This window comes from Gossypium raimondii, chromosome 10 (assembly GCF_025698545.1).
Source record: "Gossypium raimondii isolate GPD5lz chromosome 10, ASM2569854v1, whole genome shotgun sequence".
Lineage (NCBI taxonomy): Eukaryota > Viridiplantae > Streptophyta > Magnoliopsida > Malvales > Malvaceae > Gossypium > Gossypium raimondii.
In genome coordinates, this window is record NC_068574.1 from 4318934 (window position 1) to 4338143 (window position 19210).

At 34.0% G+C, this 19210-nt stretch overlaps 4 protein-coding genes across 4 annotated transcripts; 1 reads left to right on the top strand and 3 right to left on the bottom strand.

Moving 5' to 3' along the window:
• The first annotated feature begins 781 nt into the window (after positions 1-781).
• On the top strand, positions 782-4571 carry LOC105776364 (26S proteasome regulatory subunit 7A). Its single transcript, XM_012598975.2, has 10 exons — positions 782-948; positions 1244-1325; positions 1994-2085; positions 2170-2247; positions 2431-2492; positions 2920-3064; positions 3197-3415; positions 3501-3682; positions 3918-4093; positions 4192-4571. The coding sequence occupies exons 1-10, from the start codon at positions 862-864 to the stop codon at positions 4347-4349; spliced, it is 1281 nt and encodes a 426-aa protein (XP_012454429.1). The 5' UTR covers positions 782-861; the 3' UTR covers positions 4350-4571.
• A 3539-nt stretch (positions 4572-8110) lies between these two features.
• On the bottom strand, positions 8111-9869 carry LOC105775143 (uncharacterized). The gene is made up of 8 exons (XM_012597675.2): positions 9851-9869; positions 9463-9701; positions 9300-9364; positions 9112-9210; positions 8876-8923; positions 8724-8793; positions 8565-8636; positions 8111-8425 (listed from the first exon to the last, which is right to left on the bottom strand). Exons 1-8 carry the CDS (start codon positions 9867-9869, stop codon positions 8306-8308), a joined length of 732 nt encoding a protein of 243 aa, XP_012453129.1. The 3' UTR covers positions 8111-8305.
• Positions 9870-10235: 366 nt separating this feature from the next.
• LOC105776363 (O-fucosyltransferase 36) lies at positions 10236-12971 on the bottom strand. The gene is made up of 3 exons (XM_012598974.2): positions 11523-12971; positions 11009-11258; positions 10236-10627 (listed from the first exon to the last, which is right to left on the bottom strand). The coding sequence occupies exons 1-3, from the start codon at positions 12719-12721 to the stop codon at positions 10451-10453; spliced, it is 1626 nt and encodes a 541-aa protein (XP_012454428.1). The 5' UTR covers positions 12722-12971; the 3' UTR covers positions 10236-10450.
• Positions 12972-13785: 814 nt separating this feature from the next.
• On the bottom strand, positions 13786-17012 carry LOC105776362 (uncharacterized). Its single transcript, XM_012598972.2, has 7 exons — positions 16816-17012; positions 16139-16534; positions 15993-16045; positions 15684-15721; positions 15246-15564; positions 14763-15076; positions 13786-14596 (listed from the first exon to the last, which is right to left on the bottom strand). Exons 1-7 carry the CDS (start codon positions 16826-16828, stop codon positions 14008-14010), a joined length of 1722 nt encoding a protein of 573 aa, XP_012454426.2. The 5' UTR covers positions 16829-17012; the 3' UTR covers positions 13786-14007.
• Between the last annotated feature and the right edge of the window lie 2198 nt (positions 17013-19210).

The following is a 19210-nucleotide window of genomic DNA, read 5'->3' on the forward strand; positions in this document are numbered from 1 at the left end:
GTTACTCTAGATTTAATAACATAAATATTTAAATTGAGAGAATTCTATTATTTGTTTTAAAGGGTCTTTCTTTCAGGGTTTTGGGTTTTTGTTTTGATTCTCTCTTCTCTTGCACTATTCTATTATTATAGTGAAATCTCCTTTTGCTTGTAGTTTTTTATCCTCTTTAGATAAGTTTTAAACCTTAGATTCAAGTCAATCTGATGGTTAATGTTAAAGATTAGAGAAGAAAACTATTTGAATTTTGGCTCATAGCATTGTGACATTAAAGTTATTTCATAAAAAAAAAACTGAACTGAAGAGAAAATGAATGAGAGTTTTTGATTGGTGCAAGCAGTGCAAATAGAGAAGACCATACAACAACAATTTTAACAGTCTAGTGACTTAAATGAAAACTTTCAAATAATTCATTGACCATTTTATAACTTTTTGAAGTTGAATGACCAAAACGTAAACTTGCTAATAGTTTAGTAACTTTGAGTGGAGTTTACCCAAAATGTTATAATCCAAATTAATGGTGAGTTTAGATGGGCGGTGCGTTTACCTGCATTTAGTGTAAAAACAGCAGTGGCGGTGAGATTAGATACTGTAGTGATACTGTAGCGTGAGACAAAAAGTAAATTAAACGCACCGCACCGCTGCTAATCGCCCATCCAAACCCACCCTAACTCCACTTAAAACCAATAATGACCGGTCCAATTTTATAATCCAAATCATAGCAGGCCAAGATTCAGAGCTGGTGAGTCCGAGGCCCATCTTTAAGGGGGAAAGAAAACTCTCTTTGTTTTTGTTTCCTCTGTTTTTTAACTTTCGCAGTTCCTGATATCTCCGCTCAGAGAACCAAGCTAGAGATCCCAAACAATGGCACCAGAAGCAGAAGACGAGATCAAGGACGAGAAAAATCCCCGACCTCTTGATGAAGACGATATCGCGCTTCTCAAAACCTATGTAATTCTAACTTCTTTCTCTCCTTTTACTTTTTTTTTTACTTTCCGATTTTGAATCTTTGATTTGTTTTTCTTTTTTCTCTCAACATGTTGGCTATAGGAGTTTGGTTCTGGTTCTTTATTTTTTTACAGTATCTGTTGGTTGAGATGTGCTGATAGCATCAACCTCCAATTTCTAGGGTTTATGAATTTTTTTTATATAATTTAGGACCTGATAATGTTTATACGCCATTCTTTTAGGCTGCGCTGATATTCTTGGGCAGCTAAAATGCAAATTTGCTTTCGTTTTTTTGCAGGGGTTAGGGCCTTATTCAACGAGCATAAAGAAAGTTGAGAAGGAGATTAAGGAAATGGCAAAGAAAGTAAATGACTTATGCGGTATGTGTTTTACCCTTTTTTCCAGTGCTTGTGTTGTGTTAGGACGCTGTTTGTTGGCTGCATTTGTATTATTTAGGTTTAAACATGAGATTAAGGGTTCTATTTGGCTACTTTTGTTGTAGGGTGCTAAATAAAGAGTAAGTATTAACTTTGTATTTGATAATTTTTACAGCATAGGATGCAGTAAGACATTACATGTGTGCATTATATGTATCTTTATAAAAAAAAAAAAAGTAAAGGAGGAAAAGCAAATCTATTAATGTGGCATATAGTTTATATTGTCACATAAAAATTTTGCATAAAGGATTGTGGTCTATGGAGCATAAGCTAGCTTCAGGTAGTAACATACCTGCTTGTCCCTAGATTCGATAGTTTCCAGTATCTGGCCAATGTTCACTAGGAGAAGCTATCCCTATAGCATGCAAATTCAGCATCATCACCTTCATGCACTCTCTCTAAATTGTAGTGTTTTCTTGATTTTCAGCTGCTAACATATTATTACATCAGTGTGTTTAGCAGCTGTGGTTGTCATATTGAAAAATTGAATTATATCCGATGATTATGGTTCCTCAAGTTATTATTTGTTTGCCACTATTCACTAATTGTTTGCGGAATAGGTCTATTCTTAATGTATTCATGTCTTTATGCTGGTATACTTTGCAAAATAGGCATCAAGGAGTCAGACACGGGATTGGCTGCACCCAGCCAATGGGATCTCGTCTCAGATAAGCAAATGATGCAGGAGGAACAACCGCTTCAGGTATTGTTTTTTTCTAAAATGGGTTTCTATAAAACAGTGTATTTCTGTTCTTTTTATTGTGTTATTGACTATAGTTTCATCCAGGTGGCAAGATGCACAAAGATAATTAATCCAAATACAGAAGATGCCAAATACGTTATCAATGTTAAGCAAATTGCCAAGGTATGTACCATTAAGTCCCTGAGTTTAACGTTTGCCAGTCTGATGATTTTTTTTTTATATTCTTTTAAAAGAAGCCAATCTAATGATTAAACATACTGTTTCTTTTGTGAAAATAGTCTCTTTTTCAGAAGAATAGACATTTAAAATTTTTTGGTCTGATATGCATTTGGGTTCTAACTGCAGTTCGTTGTTGGCCTTGGTGACAAAGTTTCACCAACTGATATAGAAGAAGGCATGCGGGTGGGGTAAGTTTTAAGTTTCTTAAAAGGTTGCTGCCTTCATTTGTTGTCTTCAGAATATTTTTTTGATAGGTTTTTGCTTGCAATTCAGTTAGAATATATAAATTATTTGTTGTTTCCACTATTAGGGGAGTATGGAAAACCCTAAGAACTTGCTAAACCAAAAACTGTGACCAGGGCAATGATCATTCAGTTCGTTGTCACCTAGTATAACTGTTTGGTCGACTTTGTGATACATCCACCTCATTTTGTAGAATGGATGAGTATAGGTTTTACTAGAAATAGTAGTTGCATTTGAATGTGTTATGATATTTTCATTCTTTCCTTTATTTATTTTTTCATGGAAGCCAATCATGTTTTTACATCCTTGTATGTTCTTTTCTTTTATTGTGAACTAGCTTCTCATCTCTTCATCATTGTTCTGCATTTGCAGGGTTGATCGCAACAAATATCAAATACAGATTCCTTTGCCTCCAAAAATTGACCCAAGTGTCACCATGATGACCGTGGAGGAGAAACCAGACGTGACATATAATGATGTTGGTGGATGCAAGGAGCAGATTGAAAAGATGCGTGAAGTATGTATGACACCTTTTAATTTGTACATGCACACACTGAAAAACTGAAGCCTTTCTACTATTCCTTGTCCTGTTATAGTAAGTTAAGATTTGAGGCTAACACGCATATGTTGATGAATTTTGTTCTTTTAGGTTGTTGAGCTACCGATGCTTCATCCTGAGAAATTTGTCAAGCTCGGGATTGATCCTCCTAAGGGTGTTCTTTGCTATGGTCCTCCTGGAACTGGTAAGACACTTCTTGCGAGGGCTGTTGCAAACAGAACTGATGCTTGCTTCATTCGTGTTATTGGAAGTGAGCTTGTTCAAAAATACGTGGGTGAAGGAGCTAGAATGGTTCGAGAACTGTTTCAGGTTATAAGCTGCTAAAAATTGTTGTTTTTCTCTTGGAGTTATTCTATAATACTTTTGTTCATTTTGACGTTGTTGAATACTGCAGATGGCACGTTCAAAGAAAGCATGCATTGTGTTCTTTGATGAAGTTGATGCCATTGGGGGTGCACGTTTTGATGATGGTGTGGGTGGAGACAATGAGGTTCAGCGTACCATGCTTGAAATTGTCAACCAGCTTGATGGCTTTGATGCTCGTGGAAACATCAAAGTCCTGATGGCAACAAACAGGTTAAACTTACTACCTATAATTTCAACTCTTTATATCTAGTTCTGTTTTGCGAAGCAACGCATCCCCATTTTTCCCTTTAAGCCATCCCAACCTTAAGACAATGTTCATGGAAGGTTTTATTTTGATTTATTCTATGATTTTTTTTTTTGTTGATACAATATTCTACAAAGTATTTGAATTGTGCACGGGCGATGCTTATGCATTTGTGGTTCTTTCTTTTTGTGCATTTTCCAGGCCGGACACGCTAGATCCTGCATTATTACGTCCTGGACGATTAGATCGTAAGGTTGAGTTTGGTCTCCCTGATTTGGAGAGTCGAACACAGATATTTAAAATTCATACAAGAACGATGAACTGTGAACGTGATATTAGATTTGAACTTTTAGCCCGACTTTGCCCAAATTCTACCGGTAAAAGTCGTCTTGTCAAGTTTCTTGTTTCTTGTTTCTTGTTTTAGACATGCTCCACTTTGTCTTGTCTTGATATTTGTGATTTTTTTTATTTGCAGGGGCCGACATAAGAAGTGTGTGCACAGAGGCTGGAATGTATGCTATTCGGGCTCGAAGAAAAACAGTGACAGAGAAAGATTTCCTAGATGCGGTGAACAAGGTCATCAAGGGATATCAAAAGTTTAGTGCAACCCCAAAATACATGGTTTACAATTAACCCAAAATTTGGTGCCACTCTCTCAACTCGTAAAACACATGTATGTGGTTCTATCTTGTTCAATGCTGCTTCCCTGGATTTGTTTTCATAGTTGCCTATACTTATGATGTTTTATGTTTAATTTGTTGCAATTTCATTTCTTCTCCCCTTGAAAAGCTACCGTACTTGGGGGATGAATCCAAACAAAGAACAGAATTAAAGGCATTTGTGGCGGTTTATTTACTATTCTTTTTAAAACTATATTTATATGCGCGTATGGATATAATTAATTTTTAAAGAGGGAGCCCGGGTAACTCGTTCTAGTTTGAAGGATTGTCTATTTCTGAGGACTTGGACAAAATTACGAGTTTTAAAAAATGGGCTCAGATAAAATTTAAAATTTATTTTTATATGGGTCGAGTTTTAAGTAAGATTTTTTTGACTTAAACCCAGGTTTGAATATATATTATAAAATTAATTATATTAATTAATATGTTTTTATTAAATTAGTAATTCAATAATAATTAAATTTTTACCCTAAACATAAAAATAGCTTATTCATCTAAATAATTAAGTTTAAAATATAAATTTTAAAATTATATTTAGTAGAATAAAATATTTATTATATTTATGTGTTTTTTAATATACTAACTATTTATTATATTTATGATAGTTTTTTATAAATATTTTATAAATATTTTTATGTTAGAAAAATTTATTTTAACCTTTTTAATACATTTAGTGTATTGTATTTAAAAAAATTTAAATAAAAATTAATCTAAAAAATCAGTGAATCAAGTTAGATTTGAGTTCACTTTTTTAAATTAGGTCAAGCTTGAATAAAAAGTAAGTCAAATTTTCAAGCCAACCTGATTCATGAGCTTGAAAAATTATATCTGACTTGATTCATGAATATCTCTAAATTTAATGTGTTAAATATTCAAATTTTAAGTAAAGCATTTAATACTACTTTCTTTTTATTAGTATAGCTACCGAAAAGGTATTTAACATTAACATGAAAAGCATTTATTATTATGTAAATAAAATATTTGGCCAAAAAATGTAAATAAAATATGATGCTTAATATGATTATTTTAATTTTGGAAAAGAAATTAATTTAAACGTCTAGATTCTGAATTAGAACAGTAAAGTATTTGACAAGTTAAATTTGTTGTTTCCATTTCAATTTTACAGTGTCCCTATAGATTTTCTCTTATAATTCCAAAGAAATTTAACATTTTTGTTAAATGTTTGTACAGTAATTGAATTAAATTGTATTATGAGGGTAATAATTACATTTTGTAACTCTACTGAATTATAATTTCCGGGTATAATATTTTGTAATATAAATTATAATTACACAATTATATAATTTGTATTTTAAAAATATCAATTATTATAAAAGTATTAGTATAATAAAATAATTTTTAAAAAGTAACAAAAATTAAAATCAAATTATTATATTTATTATATATGATTACAAATAAAAGCAATAAACATCATATGCAATTTCATCTAATTATTTTAATGTATTTTTATCGGATTATTCTCTCTCTAATATTTAATATATTTTCTTATAATCAATTGTTGGTTCTTGATCGAGTTCATCATCATTTGAATTTGCATCATTAAGATTATCGAGATCTCCTTCTTTCATGTACTATTTGAATTATGAATGAACTCAATTCCACATATGATTGAGATTATGAAATACACAACCTGCTAATATAACCCAACTTTTTTAATTTTTAAAATTTTTTTTATGATACTAAGGTGATGTTAAGATAGAAAATATTTTTTTAGAACACCGAATGTCTTCTCAATCACATTTCGAAGCCTCAGATGTTTCAAATCAAAGAGTTTGTGAGTCGTTTATGGTATTTGTGTCTGACACCATTCTCTCAAATGGTATCATATCTCACGATATAGTTTAAGAAAATATTTTCTATTTGCATAATTAGCATTGACCTTATAATATTTGGGTTCACAATCACAGCCTAAATAGTTAGTAGTTTTAATTATAAAAACCTATATAAACTTAATTTGAAGAAAAACTTACGATAAATTATATCTTTTTTATAATAAATAAATTAAGAAAAAGTAATATAAAATTTATAATATATAGCCTCTATAAAAATGTCACATCTTATAAATAATATAAAATTTTATCATATCATATCATTAAAATTTTATTTTATTTTTATATTTTTATAATATATAACATTGAAAGACAAATAAATTATGTTCATACTTCTTGGCCATAAATTTTATCAACAAATATATTATATAACTTTTTATAACATGTAATTTTTTTATGATAAACTTTTGATCATAACTTTAAAAATCTTTTAGGATTTAAATAATATATTTTTGTTAGAACTTTATACAATACACAAATTATTTTTATAATACAATTTTTCCATAATCATCCCAACCACTCATATATGTTCATACTTATAATTTAATTTTTATAACTTGTATAAAATTATTTTTTAAAATTGAATTTGGGTGTAATTATCGGACATGCCTCTCTTGTATAATTATAAACATTATCGGACATGCCTCTCTTGTATAATTATAAACAATCATATCCAAATCAAATTATTAGATGATTTTTCAAACACTACTTAAGGAAATTTGGGTAATCTAAATCTTTTTGAGAATTCATTTTGAAATTAGTAAAATGACATCATTTTTACAAAGTTGTTGAAAATAGATTGAATTGGCTCGAATGGCCCGGCTTGAAGGTTTGCTTGAAAAGTGGGAGGGTTTGGGTAAAAATATAGGCTCGAAAAATGGGCTTGGGCAAAAAATAAGACCCATTTCGAAAACGGGTTGAGTCTCTGGTAAGGCTTTTTTAGCTTGAGCCTGGCCTGAATATGCAAAAAAAAAAAATTGATTACTGTTTTCTTGGTTTTTTTTTTACTGTTTTGTTGCTATTTTTTAAAATTTTTTTTCACTATTTTGCTACTATTTCACTATTATGTTGCTACTATTTTGTTGTTATTGTATAACTCTTATTTTATTGTTAATTTTGTTAGTATTTTAGAAGCATTTGCTTGTTAAGTTGCACATCTTAGTGTTATTTAAGTATACATATTATTTTTTAATTTATTTTCAAATTGTTGGGAAATATTTATTTTAATGTTTCTAGTATTTTGATGTATTATATATATTTAAAAATATATAAAAAAATAATACGGACAAGTCGAGTCAGACCCAAGTTTTAACATTTTTATTTGGGTCGAACTTGAGTAAAATTTTTAGCCCATTTTTTAAGCCGAATTCAAACTTAACAAACGGGCCTAAAATTTTGATAGGGCCTGACCATGAACAACTCTAACTCGAACCAATGAGTACATCAAATACGAGGAAAGCTAAAAAAAACTGTGTAATAATTTATTTAATTTAGACCCAACGAATTAATCCATATCCGATTTAAGATTCAAATTGCAAAACACCATTTATTATATCCTCCTTGCCCCACTGTCCTATCTAAAAAAGAATTTGTATACGTTCTCCATTAAATGCATGTAGCCTTTTACTCAGAAAATTATTTTTCCTATTAAAAGGAAAAACAGAACAATATGTGTTTCCATATGGGGTACTAAAAAGGAAAATAGAAATGCTTTTTTATTTATTTTCATCACAATATTGTTATATGAAAATTGACAGAAAGAAGGAATGTTTATCACGTAGAATGTCTGCATTTTAAAACATCATTCTTGTTCAAACTAAAGGTCATGCATATGTCTAAAATAGCACCCCTGCGAAGAAGCTCCTCCAATTCCTTGGATGGCTCCAATACCTGTTCATTACCATTCACACATTAAACAAACAAAAAGAACATAAAAGGATAATATTAATGCATGTGAAGCTGCCAAACCATAAAAGCATCATTGAAGTACCCATAGTTGGAAGAACCGAACATGCCCATGTTATGTCCATTGTTTTCAAGGTTGTATATATGAGCTTACCTATTGGTAACATGAAGAATCCTTGGTTCCATACTTGGAATCATTATGCTCAGATTCATTCTCCTTCAAGTTTGAAACCATGGAGTCATCTGAGACTAGCTGAAGGAGCTTCTCACTTCCCTGCAACAACAACAAAGCCAAAACAATGGGTGAGCAGATGCCAATATTGTATGCTGATGAATTATATAAGCTTATGAATATTTCTAATCATATGTTTAAAACAGATTATGGTTTCATAGAACCTTCTACTAGTGCCGACCTGGAGAGCCTGCCAATGTGAATAAGTTTGAAACAAGACCCAAAAGAATATAACATTCGGCAGAGGTAGCACCTGTATGAAAGGAAATTTAGTGTGTTGAGACTAAGCCAAAGAGGTTTGGTTGCATAGTAAATGATGGGGGAAACAACACATACGTACAGCGAATGCCGTAGTCAGTGGAAGCAACGAAACCGAACTGTAATAGTATTTCCTGTGTATAACCGTACCCCTGAAAACATATAAACATTCTACACTTTATTTTCATGCTAAAATAATCTTTGTATCTTCTAATCTGTCGATCGATTGATTACCTCAAGGCTGTATGTCGTAATCTTCGCCGCACAAACCATGCATTTAAACTGCAAAACGTTAGAAGCAACGGGAACAAACTCGTAATCTGAAAAGCACATTGAACCAACATAGTTCAATCCCTGCAAATATCCATATTTTCAGACACTAGACAACTGTAAAATAGTGTCTGCAATGTTACTTTTGTGAGATATAAAAAACATAATATGTTGCATTAGTAAGGAACAAGAAAAGGAACCTGCAAGGGTATGTAATCTGAACATTGGTAACATCCTTGGTTATAGATTTCAAGAAAATCTCAGATGGTTTAACTCGAGCTAATAGCGGCAACCCGAAACTACATACAATTGAACCAAAGAAAAACTTGATCAGCAAAAACAAATGTCAATCAAAATCTTAAACAAACCAGGTTTGGGTTTCAAGTACCCATGTAGCTTGTTTTTGAAACTACCCTCAGGTGCCTTTTCCAAACCAATCCAAGCCTTATTCATCTATAACAAAAACCATGTACGCAGTAAAAGAAACACACAGGACATTTCACTTACACGTTGAAGTCAATGTAAGGATGGAATAAAAGGGGTATTATTACCTTGTTCGAAACGAAATCAACAAGAAGTTCAGCATTGGCATTGAGGGGCTGCTTGGAATTGGATGACATTTTCTTCCAAAGCTCTTTCGCAGTGGAAGGGGTGTTAGCTGCGGTGGATTTTGATGCATAATGGTCAATGGATCTGCTAAAGCACCAGATTTTCCCTTTAATTGGGAACACTACCAATCTTGCCTTCACTATGATATATATCTTTATATTGTTATTATAAACTATATATGCTTCAATACAAAAACAACATAAAACAGATAAAAAGATGAGACCTTATGTTGTTTTGGGTATTGATTAATGTAGATGAATTGGTATAGAAAATGAAGCAAAGGGATCCTTATATCAAAAAAAGTTCCCAAGAATGAAAACATATATTTACAAATAGGCCTAAGCTTCATTCAGTTCATTCATTGTTCTTAAAATGACATATACGTTAAGATTTAAGAATTCCTAATATCTCCAATCCGTTTTTTTATTCTCAAATCAGATCTCTTTTGTGAAAAATCAAACAGTTTAAAGGGAAAAAAAGGCATGGATTTGCCTGTAAACTATGAAAGACCGAGTCAAGAGGTCTGATTAGATGAAACGTTAATTAAAAAAAAAAATTATTAGTGTTATATATCAAATTTATTTTATTTTATTTGCAAGTTGATAAATTTTAGAGGAGATGTTTTAATGCAAAAGTGGAGGTTGGCCAATCATGTGAACAATGAAACAATGGCAACTGAAGTAAAAGTTCAGATGAAAATTGCGCTTCAACTATATATTTAACGTCGTATCCCTGGGCTTTATTTCATAAACATGGTTCCTCAACTACTGAACTGATTGATGATGGTAATTTACAAAGTCAATAAAAGAATAAAGGTTTAGGGGGGGGTTAAATTCATGGAACACACTAAAGTAATCAATTAATTGCTCTTATGATACATTATCCTTTGCAAATAGACTATGTCAGGAGATTGCCAATTCTGCATATTCTTCACTCTTCACCTGAAATGAAGTTTGGGTTTTCACCTTGGCATAAGTACTCATCACATATAGATGCCGTTCCCCAGTCTTTTCGGAGTCGTAAAATGTCCTCCGTGAAAGTCGAACCTGAGGCTCCGATGAACACACTCGCCATAGCACAGATGGTCTTATCCAGCATAGCTTCCACCTTCAGTATCACAGAGCAATTTTAGATTGATCCAAGCAAAATAGCAATGATATGTATGCTAAGGCTACATGCAGTTCGGGGGCATGTTCATTGATTCACAGAACTCTGAACTGTACTGAACAATAATGTAAATGAAATGCACTTCAGAAACTTCAAAAGCTTAGTTTGATGATTGAAGGCAAAGAAAATTAAGAACAAATTTGCACTTTTCAAAACCAGCCACACTTTGATCATCGGCCAGTATAAACTAGAACGAGGGCAAGGGAAATGTGAGAGAACCTTAGTAAGAAATAGAAAATGAATAAAGTTGTTTCAAGCCACATTACGTGAGAATCAACTCCTATGGTTCTTCCTACTAACACTATAGTATCAAATTCTCACCTGAGAATCACCTTCAAGGCCATGTCTGTATAATAAGGCATCCCATTTTTCAGCTGAATTACGAGGAGGACGTTTAACCAGCGGTATAGTCTTTCCATTCAGCATGATCATTGATTGCAGCAAACCAGTTTCGCTCCCTGCTGCATCTGTTGAAAGGTATATGACTGGAGAGTTGGCCCTTTCAACTATCCGAGTAATGCAATCCGCAGCTTGAGGAATAGGGTAAAAGCAGCTTGGCTTTTTAGCATTGCTGGGGAATAAGCAAGAAATGTTAGTGGCATTCACACAAACCGACATCAATCATCATCCCAAAACATTTTTGACTCAAATTGAGTTTCTCAATAATTATGAACAAACTCTCGCTCATGCTCTAGCAAATTTCCAACACTTCGAAATCAAAGCAAAATACGCCCAATGCCATCATTTCAATGTTTTGGTTTTTATTCTGTAGCGTAAAACTATGAAGGTTCTTGTCTTCCTAAGCAATAGATCACAATAAAATAGAAAAACATACCAGAACTTCAAGAAGCCGTGTCGCCGGAAATGAAGAGCGATAAAATTACTACCCAAGAACGTCTGAATGAACCGTTCAGCAGTCAACAAGATAAGTTTACTTGGCTCTATCAACGTCTTACACTTATGAGCAATCGGACCGCCTGGTTGCAACACCCAATCTCTTTCCACATCGGCAAAATAAACATCCCCAATTGCAATCACATCATCATCAGACCCAAACTTCTCCTCCACATCCTTGACCGTCTTTCGACTCGGATTCTTAACATCCTCATTCTTCCAAGCAGCCTCCAATTTCCCCATCGAAATTCCCAACGACTTCAACTTCTTCAAATGCTCTTCGTCCATGTAACACGGCTGCGGGGTCGAGAAATAGCAAATGAATTTGTCAATGTGAGCGTGATTCTTCTTCAATTTCATAAAATCCTCGAATGGTACAACAACTTTTTTACCAATACAATCGTTGATGTGCTCGATATCCAGAACCCGGTTGTACTGATAATCGAATCTCGAACTCGGAATCACCAATGCCCGATTCAAAATCGCCGCGAAAAACATATGTTTCTCTAAGCAAATCAAATGGTTACTCATCTGACCCGACAAGCAAATCGCGAACAAGAATTTATTCCGTCTGGGTTTCCATTCAATGGTTCTTCTTTCAGAAAATTTCTGGTCAACTTTTCTGCAACGGTGGAAACCGTAACCGGCAGAACTGGGATCCAAAGCAGTGCCGTTTTGAAGGGTGTCTCCGGCTTTGTAAGGGGATAATAGAATTTGCTGCATGTGTTTGTTTAACGTGATCTGGGTGAGCAATGTGGCTTTGATATCATCAAATTGGACGGTCGTGATGTTATTAGAGTTAATGAAAGTGTGATTCCAGATAGAAAGAAGGGAACTTTGCTGCTGGTTCAACAAGTGAAGAGCTTGGAGTTGGGATTCTCTGATTTGATCCGACACCGTATTGAATTTAAAGGAGGAGATATCGGAAGTGAAGAGGGAGCGAATATCGGTGGAGAAGTAGATAAAGACGATGAGCAGAGGGAGCACAAGGGCGAAGAGATAACCTTTGTGGAAAGTGAGCTTGGAACGACGCCGCATTTGTGGTTCGAGCTCTTCGACATTGAAACTGGATCTTGTGGTGTCGTTTCGGTAGGTTAAGTTACGTCGGTCGTCGTCTTCGTCGGATGAATCTCGGTCCATTTTTTGCTAGTGAGTTAGTGAGCGAGTGAAGGAGTGAATGGCCGAGTCGGTGACGATATAACTAGGGACTTAAGGAAATCTGGGGTTTCGGTGATTATTGGTTTATAATTTAGGGATTTGATAAAAAAATTTTGAGACAATTTATCGTCTGTGGAGTTGGAGATGGCGAAGGTTGAGAAGGAAGAAACGGTCGGTGGAAAAAGACTCACTACCGGTCCGATCTGATATTTTCCTGCAAGGAAACGACCTCGTATTGTGCCCTCACACGTGAGAGATTGCCAAGTAGCGAACATGACAGCTGAGCAAACCCTCGATTAAAATAAATTAAGGCGTATTTCTCATTCTTTTCTTATTTAAAATTCACCTTCAAGAAAATAAAATTTAACTATCAATTTTTTTTGAAAGAGTAGAAATTAATTTTTAATGAAAATATTAATTAAAATGTTAAATTTTTAAATATAATAATTTATATGATAATTCATGTGTAAATTCTTTTTAAAGTTTTAATGAAAATTTTATAATTTTTGAATTTTGAATTTTATACTTTTTAAATTATTTATTGAAATGTCAATTAGATTGCCACACATATATTTAAAAATTAATATTTTAGTTAGTATTTCCATTAAAGAAAAATAATTTGACTCTTTTAAAAAGATTAATGGTCAAACTTAATTAAAAAGTAAATATCAAATTAACAAAAAAATTGAGAATTAAATTTATAATTATATCTAAATTAAATCATTATAAATTTTCGTAATTGAATAGATAGATTTAATTGATTTTAATATATATTATTTTAAATAGATTTAAAAAATATAATAATTATATAAAGTCATATAAAAATTTAATCAAAACTAAAAAAAACTCTTACTAGCGTTTTACTTTTCATTTCTCCTGCTTAAAAAAATTACAAAAATATAAGTGAGCAATTAGATGGATTAAGGATTATTTTGGACAATGAATTGGTTAAGATAGAAAATTAGTGGATTAAATCGATTCTTTTAACCAAACCGACCAATTGCTAATTGCTCTCCCAATGAAACAGTAAAATGGAAAGAAGGAAAGAACAAAGAAGAACAAGCTTAGAGATTGAAGGGCAATACCCGTTTTGCTAATCTAAAATTAGTATCTAAAACAAATAAATAATTTAAGTACTGAAAAAGATGCATTAACAGAGATTTTGCAAATTGCAATTGTTAAAATATAGCTGATAACAGGAATCAAACTCCACAGCAAAGTACGTTGAAGAAGCTCTATATGAAGATCCGTTGTGTAGTTTATGATACTTATGAAGCTTCTTCAGTGACTTCCACAAGCCTACCACGGACCCATTTCTTAGTTACAGCGACTGCTTTAGATGGCACATCATTATTCTTCAGCTCAACTTCGGTTCCATTTAGCATGGGGTTCTTCTCATGTTGGATCATCCCATTTGTTTCCAAATGGCCAACTTGCTTAGATGAATCAGAGTTTATCGAACTTTCAAAGTTGAGAGTTGATATACTGTGATTATTCGAGCATGGAGAAGTAAGTTCTTTGGCGTTGTCACCATTCACTATCTTCGGGAAAATAAAGTTAGAGAAATTGTACTCCTCATGCTTTGTCCCATTTACTTCTTTCTGTTCAGCTTGGTCCGAACCACTGCTTTCTGATTGCATTTTGTTCTCGACATGGCTAACCGGTTCAGCCGAGTCAACAGAAATGTATCCACTATTCTCATCGGATGAAACGTGTCTGATCTCTATCGATTCAATTGACTGAATTGCTTCGGCTATAAGTTTTCTGGTTTCAATAAGGGAAGCTCGAGCAACATGGCTCTTCATTGCAGCGACCTCAAGGGCTTTCGCGGCCTTCTCAGCTTCAGCAATCAAAAGCCTGCAGTGTCATATATGTAAGCATTGAGTTATCCAGAGAATTAGCAGCCTACTTTTCTCATTGGTACTTAGAATGCAGGAAAATGATAATGCATGGGAATGCTTAAGGGAGATATCCATGAAGGTTCTAACAGATGTATGCTTGCGGAATGTAAGCAAATGCTAACCTTGCTCTTTCAACAGCTTCGGTTTTCTTTAATTCTTCTGCTGCTCTTTGTGCTCTTAAGTTCTTCAACATCTCGAGCTTGGAGCTTGCCATAGGATCCTTATAAAGTGGTTTATTTCTTCTTCGTATCCTTAACCGCTCAATTGGGCTTATAGTCTCACTACCAGAAGAATAGTTTGTATCACTAGCTTTCCTCTTTGGAGGGCTCTGCTTGGACTGTGTACCAGCCGCTGGCTTCCTCTTTGGTTTTCTTTCAGCCCCAGACGGAATGCCATGATATTTTGCCAAGCCAGAGCAAACTCTCTTGCGGTAATCCTATTCAGCATATAACAAGAAATGGAAAATCCACATTCAGACGCAAAGACATAAGGATATCTTGTCAGCAATATCATCCATAAAGTGACATTTGTAGATGCCTATGATCAATGTCATAATTTTCACTGCTGATGGATAAAAAAAAAAATTCAATCATGCAAGCACTTACAGGATCAGCCCATTTGGCAGCAATGGCTTCAGCAATTTTCTTTCTTTGTTCAGGGGATTTTGGTGCTCTATTGCTACCTTTTGGTCTAGGCATCGATTTCCTTTGTTCGACACTTTCCAACCACTCCTTTGTCAACTGCTCATCTAGTATCTTGTAAGAATCCCACCGTAGCTCTTCCTCACCAAGATAGCCTTTTCTAGATGCTTCAGCAATCAAGTTCATCCACTCAAAGTGGCAAGTTTCCTGCAGCATTAACTTCTCGCGGCGCCTTTCCCATCCCATTCGCACTCCCTCTCCAATTTTTTCTCTCGTCTCTTTGCTGTAGGATCATTATGAAACAGTCACTTCAGAATTAAAAAGGTAGAAAGAAAGGCCTATATAAATTAAAGAAGTTTGATATATCGTAGTTGAAAAACTTAAGAACAATGAAGCACCCACCTCTGAGCATGTCCTAGGTTAACCAACTTCATTTTGACCTGCATTTTGAAACAGAATTTGCATTCAATTGTTTGCTTTTCAGCTATTGTGCTTAAGTAATTTCCACAATCCAAATTGCCATCAATCCATCATTTGCCCTCAGGGGATTATGATGGAAAAAATAAACGAATTACATTGACCAGTTAAGGATGAATTTATTGATTCAGATAGGAGAAAACGTTATCGATGTCATTAGTTTCACTCAATGTGTACATAAAACTCACAAAGTTCAGTCCCTGTAATAACAAAAGTTCTCTTACATGACATCACCTTAGGATTCTGCATTGCAAGCTTTGTTCTCTCCCTTATCCGTTGAAGGGTCTCTGCAGATAAAAATATATATGCATTTGTGGTAACATGGTAACAAGTCAACAATCCAATACATAAAAGTAGAAATCAGGATTAATGGAAATTACCTGCACTGTGCTTCCTGCCTTTGTTCCAAGGTGTGTTCCCTTTATTTGCTTTAGAAATCCTCATCCGCCTTAACTTTTCCCTCTCGTCCAACTCATCATCCGAGTCTCCGGTCTTCCAAGATTCAGGCTGCGTTGGTGAAGGACATGAATCACCACCAAGCTGTGACTTATTATTATGTTCACCTTGTTTTGGAACTGAACACTTGGGTTCAAGGGTAGCAACAGCTTTAACCTGAAGTTTCCCGCTGTGGTTTTCCAGGTGCCCTACATGAAAACTTATCCTGGAAGGCAATGGGCAGGATTTCCATGGATTTGATAAAACTTGAGCATGGATAAGGGTTTGAGCCCTCACTGGAACCAGTGGACTTTGCAAGGAAGGTTGAGCAGTGGCAATATCTGTTTCAGGGCAACCAAGCATAATAAAGATGCTCATAGTCAATTTTAACAACACCAAGAATTCCTAACACCCTAAACTCAGAAAATTCATGAAATTAAACCACTTTTGTCTTCCAAAAGACTAATTCAACAAATACAAATTGAAGCTAAACATGCCAATCACAAAGCAAACAGGAAAAAAAAGGATCTTCATGTGTTTCTTCTTTTTAAGTTTTCAAGGCAGTAAAAACTCTGAACTAAATAAAAATAATGGCCAAAAAAAAAAAGAGAAACCCAGTTACCAAGTAAAGCCATGGAAGCTCATTCAGCCTAAAGAATCGAAAACTCAGAACTTGGAACCTTATCTCAACAAAAATAATAACACAGTTGAGACGCCAGCATTTAAGCAGCCCCAAAAATAAAATTTCTTTGTTTTTTTCCTTTCAGAATGCTGATAACATTAGAATAACATACGAAGATGTTGTTTATGAGGAACAAAGATGAACGTGAAGTAGATAGAGAACCACACGGGGAAGTTCACAAGAGATTAAAGGGCCTGTTGTGAAAAGCCCCCATTGATATTAAAGGGCCTGGTTTTTTATGGGTTGGGTTACATTCAGACCACAACTTCTTCAGCCTACAGTAAGTTTAAGTTTGCTTGTCTCTTTCAATGAACATATCCATCCTATGATAGCAGACAAAATTTTATCAGGTCGAATTGTTTTATTAGACCCTGTATTTTGCGTAAGTTATGGATTTAGTACCTGTATTTTGATCAATTTTAGTCCCTAATCAAACCGTAGCATTTAAATCTACTTGGTTAAATTTAACTATTAGCCCTATATTATGCGTAAAGTAGTAGATTTAGTCTATGTTCTTTAATTGGTTCATTCTTATTTCTTACTCATTATATTTTTGAATTTCTAAATTTCAGTCTTAACATAAACAACTGTTGTTAAATCTATTAAGTGATTTTTTTTGTTATATTTGAAAATAGCAAGTTGACATAACATTACATTTGTAATAATGTGTTTACCATATCAAATTTTGAAAAAAAACTTTGCATGAATTTAATAACTATCATGTGGTCAGGATTAAAAGTTAAAATTTTTAAAAGTACAGGGACTGAAAATGACCAAATTTATAGAGACTAAATCCACAACTTACTCACAATATAGGGACCAATAGCATAATTAGCCAATTTTATAATTTCAAAAGCCATTCGACGAGTTTAAGATTACGGTCACAATTTTCCCACAAGACTTCCATTACGTAACAGGCACTTGCAGTCGCCAGTGGAGTAGACACGGCAGCAATGAGTAAAATATTTCCCAACAATTTTCCCACCTTCCTTACCCGTCCAAGAAATAGAATCACAACATTTGACTCAAAACCTTCCATTTTCCTATATAATATATATATCCAAGAAGGTCTCAGTAACTTTGATTATCATGGCTTTCCTGGTCGTCAGCTGCATCCACGTTTATAACAAATGGTTCGCAAGTACTGGAAACAGGCATGAATTAGTTGAATATTGCGTGGTGTGCCTTAGCATGGTCTCCAATGGGGAAGAACTCAGGTGGCTGCCAATGTGTCACCATTGTTTTCATGCTCACTGCATTGATGCATGGCTTGAAGTTAGTCCAACTTGCCCTATTTGCAGGGTTAACGTTGCCCCTTACCGGAGCTTTATCATTTCTTCCATGGTTTCTTTAGCTAAAAGAGTCGGGGAATGGATTGAAAACCCACTTTCGTCGGAGCTTACAGTGGCATTTTGTGAGAGTTTTGGCTTTCTTTAATGAAGTTAGCATAGCCTAGCAGCCTGTTATTTCATTCTTTGCTGGGTTCTTCTTTGAGAGAACGGCAGCGCAATTACCCTGACTGTATATATGGCAGGATGTCTTAAATTTGATTCAAATCATAAATCGTAGATTTTTTTACTAATATTGGTTGAAAAATATATGTAAAATGTATATTCTAAAATAAAATAAATATTGGTATTTTAATTTTCCCCTATTTGAATTGGTATTTAGTTAATTCCTGATATCATTCAACGAAAATATCTTTATGTGTACAAAGCCCACGTAGTTAAGAATAGCTTAGGAGGCAATACTATAACACTATCGTTATAACTTCATCAAAATTAATTATCACATCGATTCTAATTTTATCTGATGATCTCAACTTCATAAGCTCAACCATATGATAGTGCCATCTAGCGCACTCTTCAAGCTAAAAAGTCAAATCTAGCTCACACCCTAAATCCGACATTGAACTCGAAAAAGAAAACATCATGAAAAGAGAGTCCACTCTATTGTTCCAGGTCTTCGTCAATAGGACCTGCTTTCACCATACTTGTTTATATTGTACACTGAAGGTCTTAGCTATCTGTTGCACCAAGCTGAAGAAAATGGGAATTTGCATGGGATTTCATGGTTGAGGGAGTCCCATTGTCTCTGAATTGTTGTTTGCTTATGACAGTTTTTTATTTTTTCAAGCGTTTGAGGTTGATGCTGAGGCTGAGGCTGAAGTGGTTAAAAATATTTTACTCCGGCCGGTATGAGGTTGTTTCTGGGCAAACCATTAATTTTCTGAAATCCGGTATTATGCTTAGTTCTAACACTAACAACATGAGCGGATCCATGTCTCAGCTGTTCTTGCTGTAACCGAACCTCTTAATCATGGGAGATTATTTGG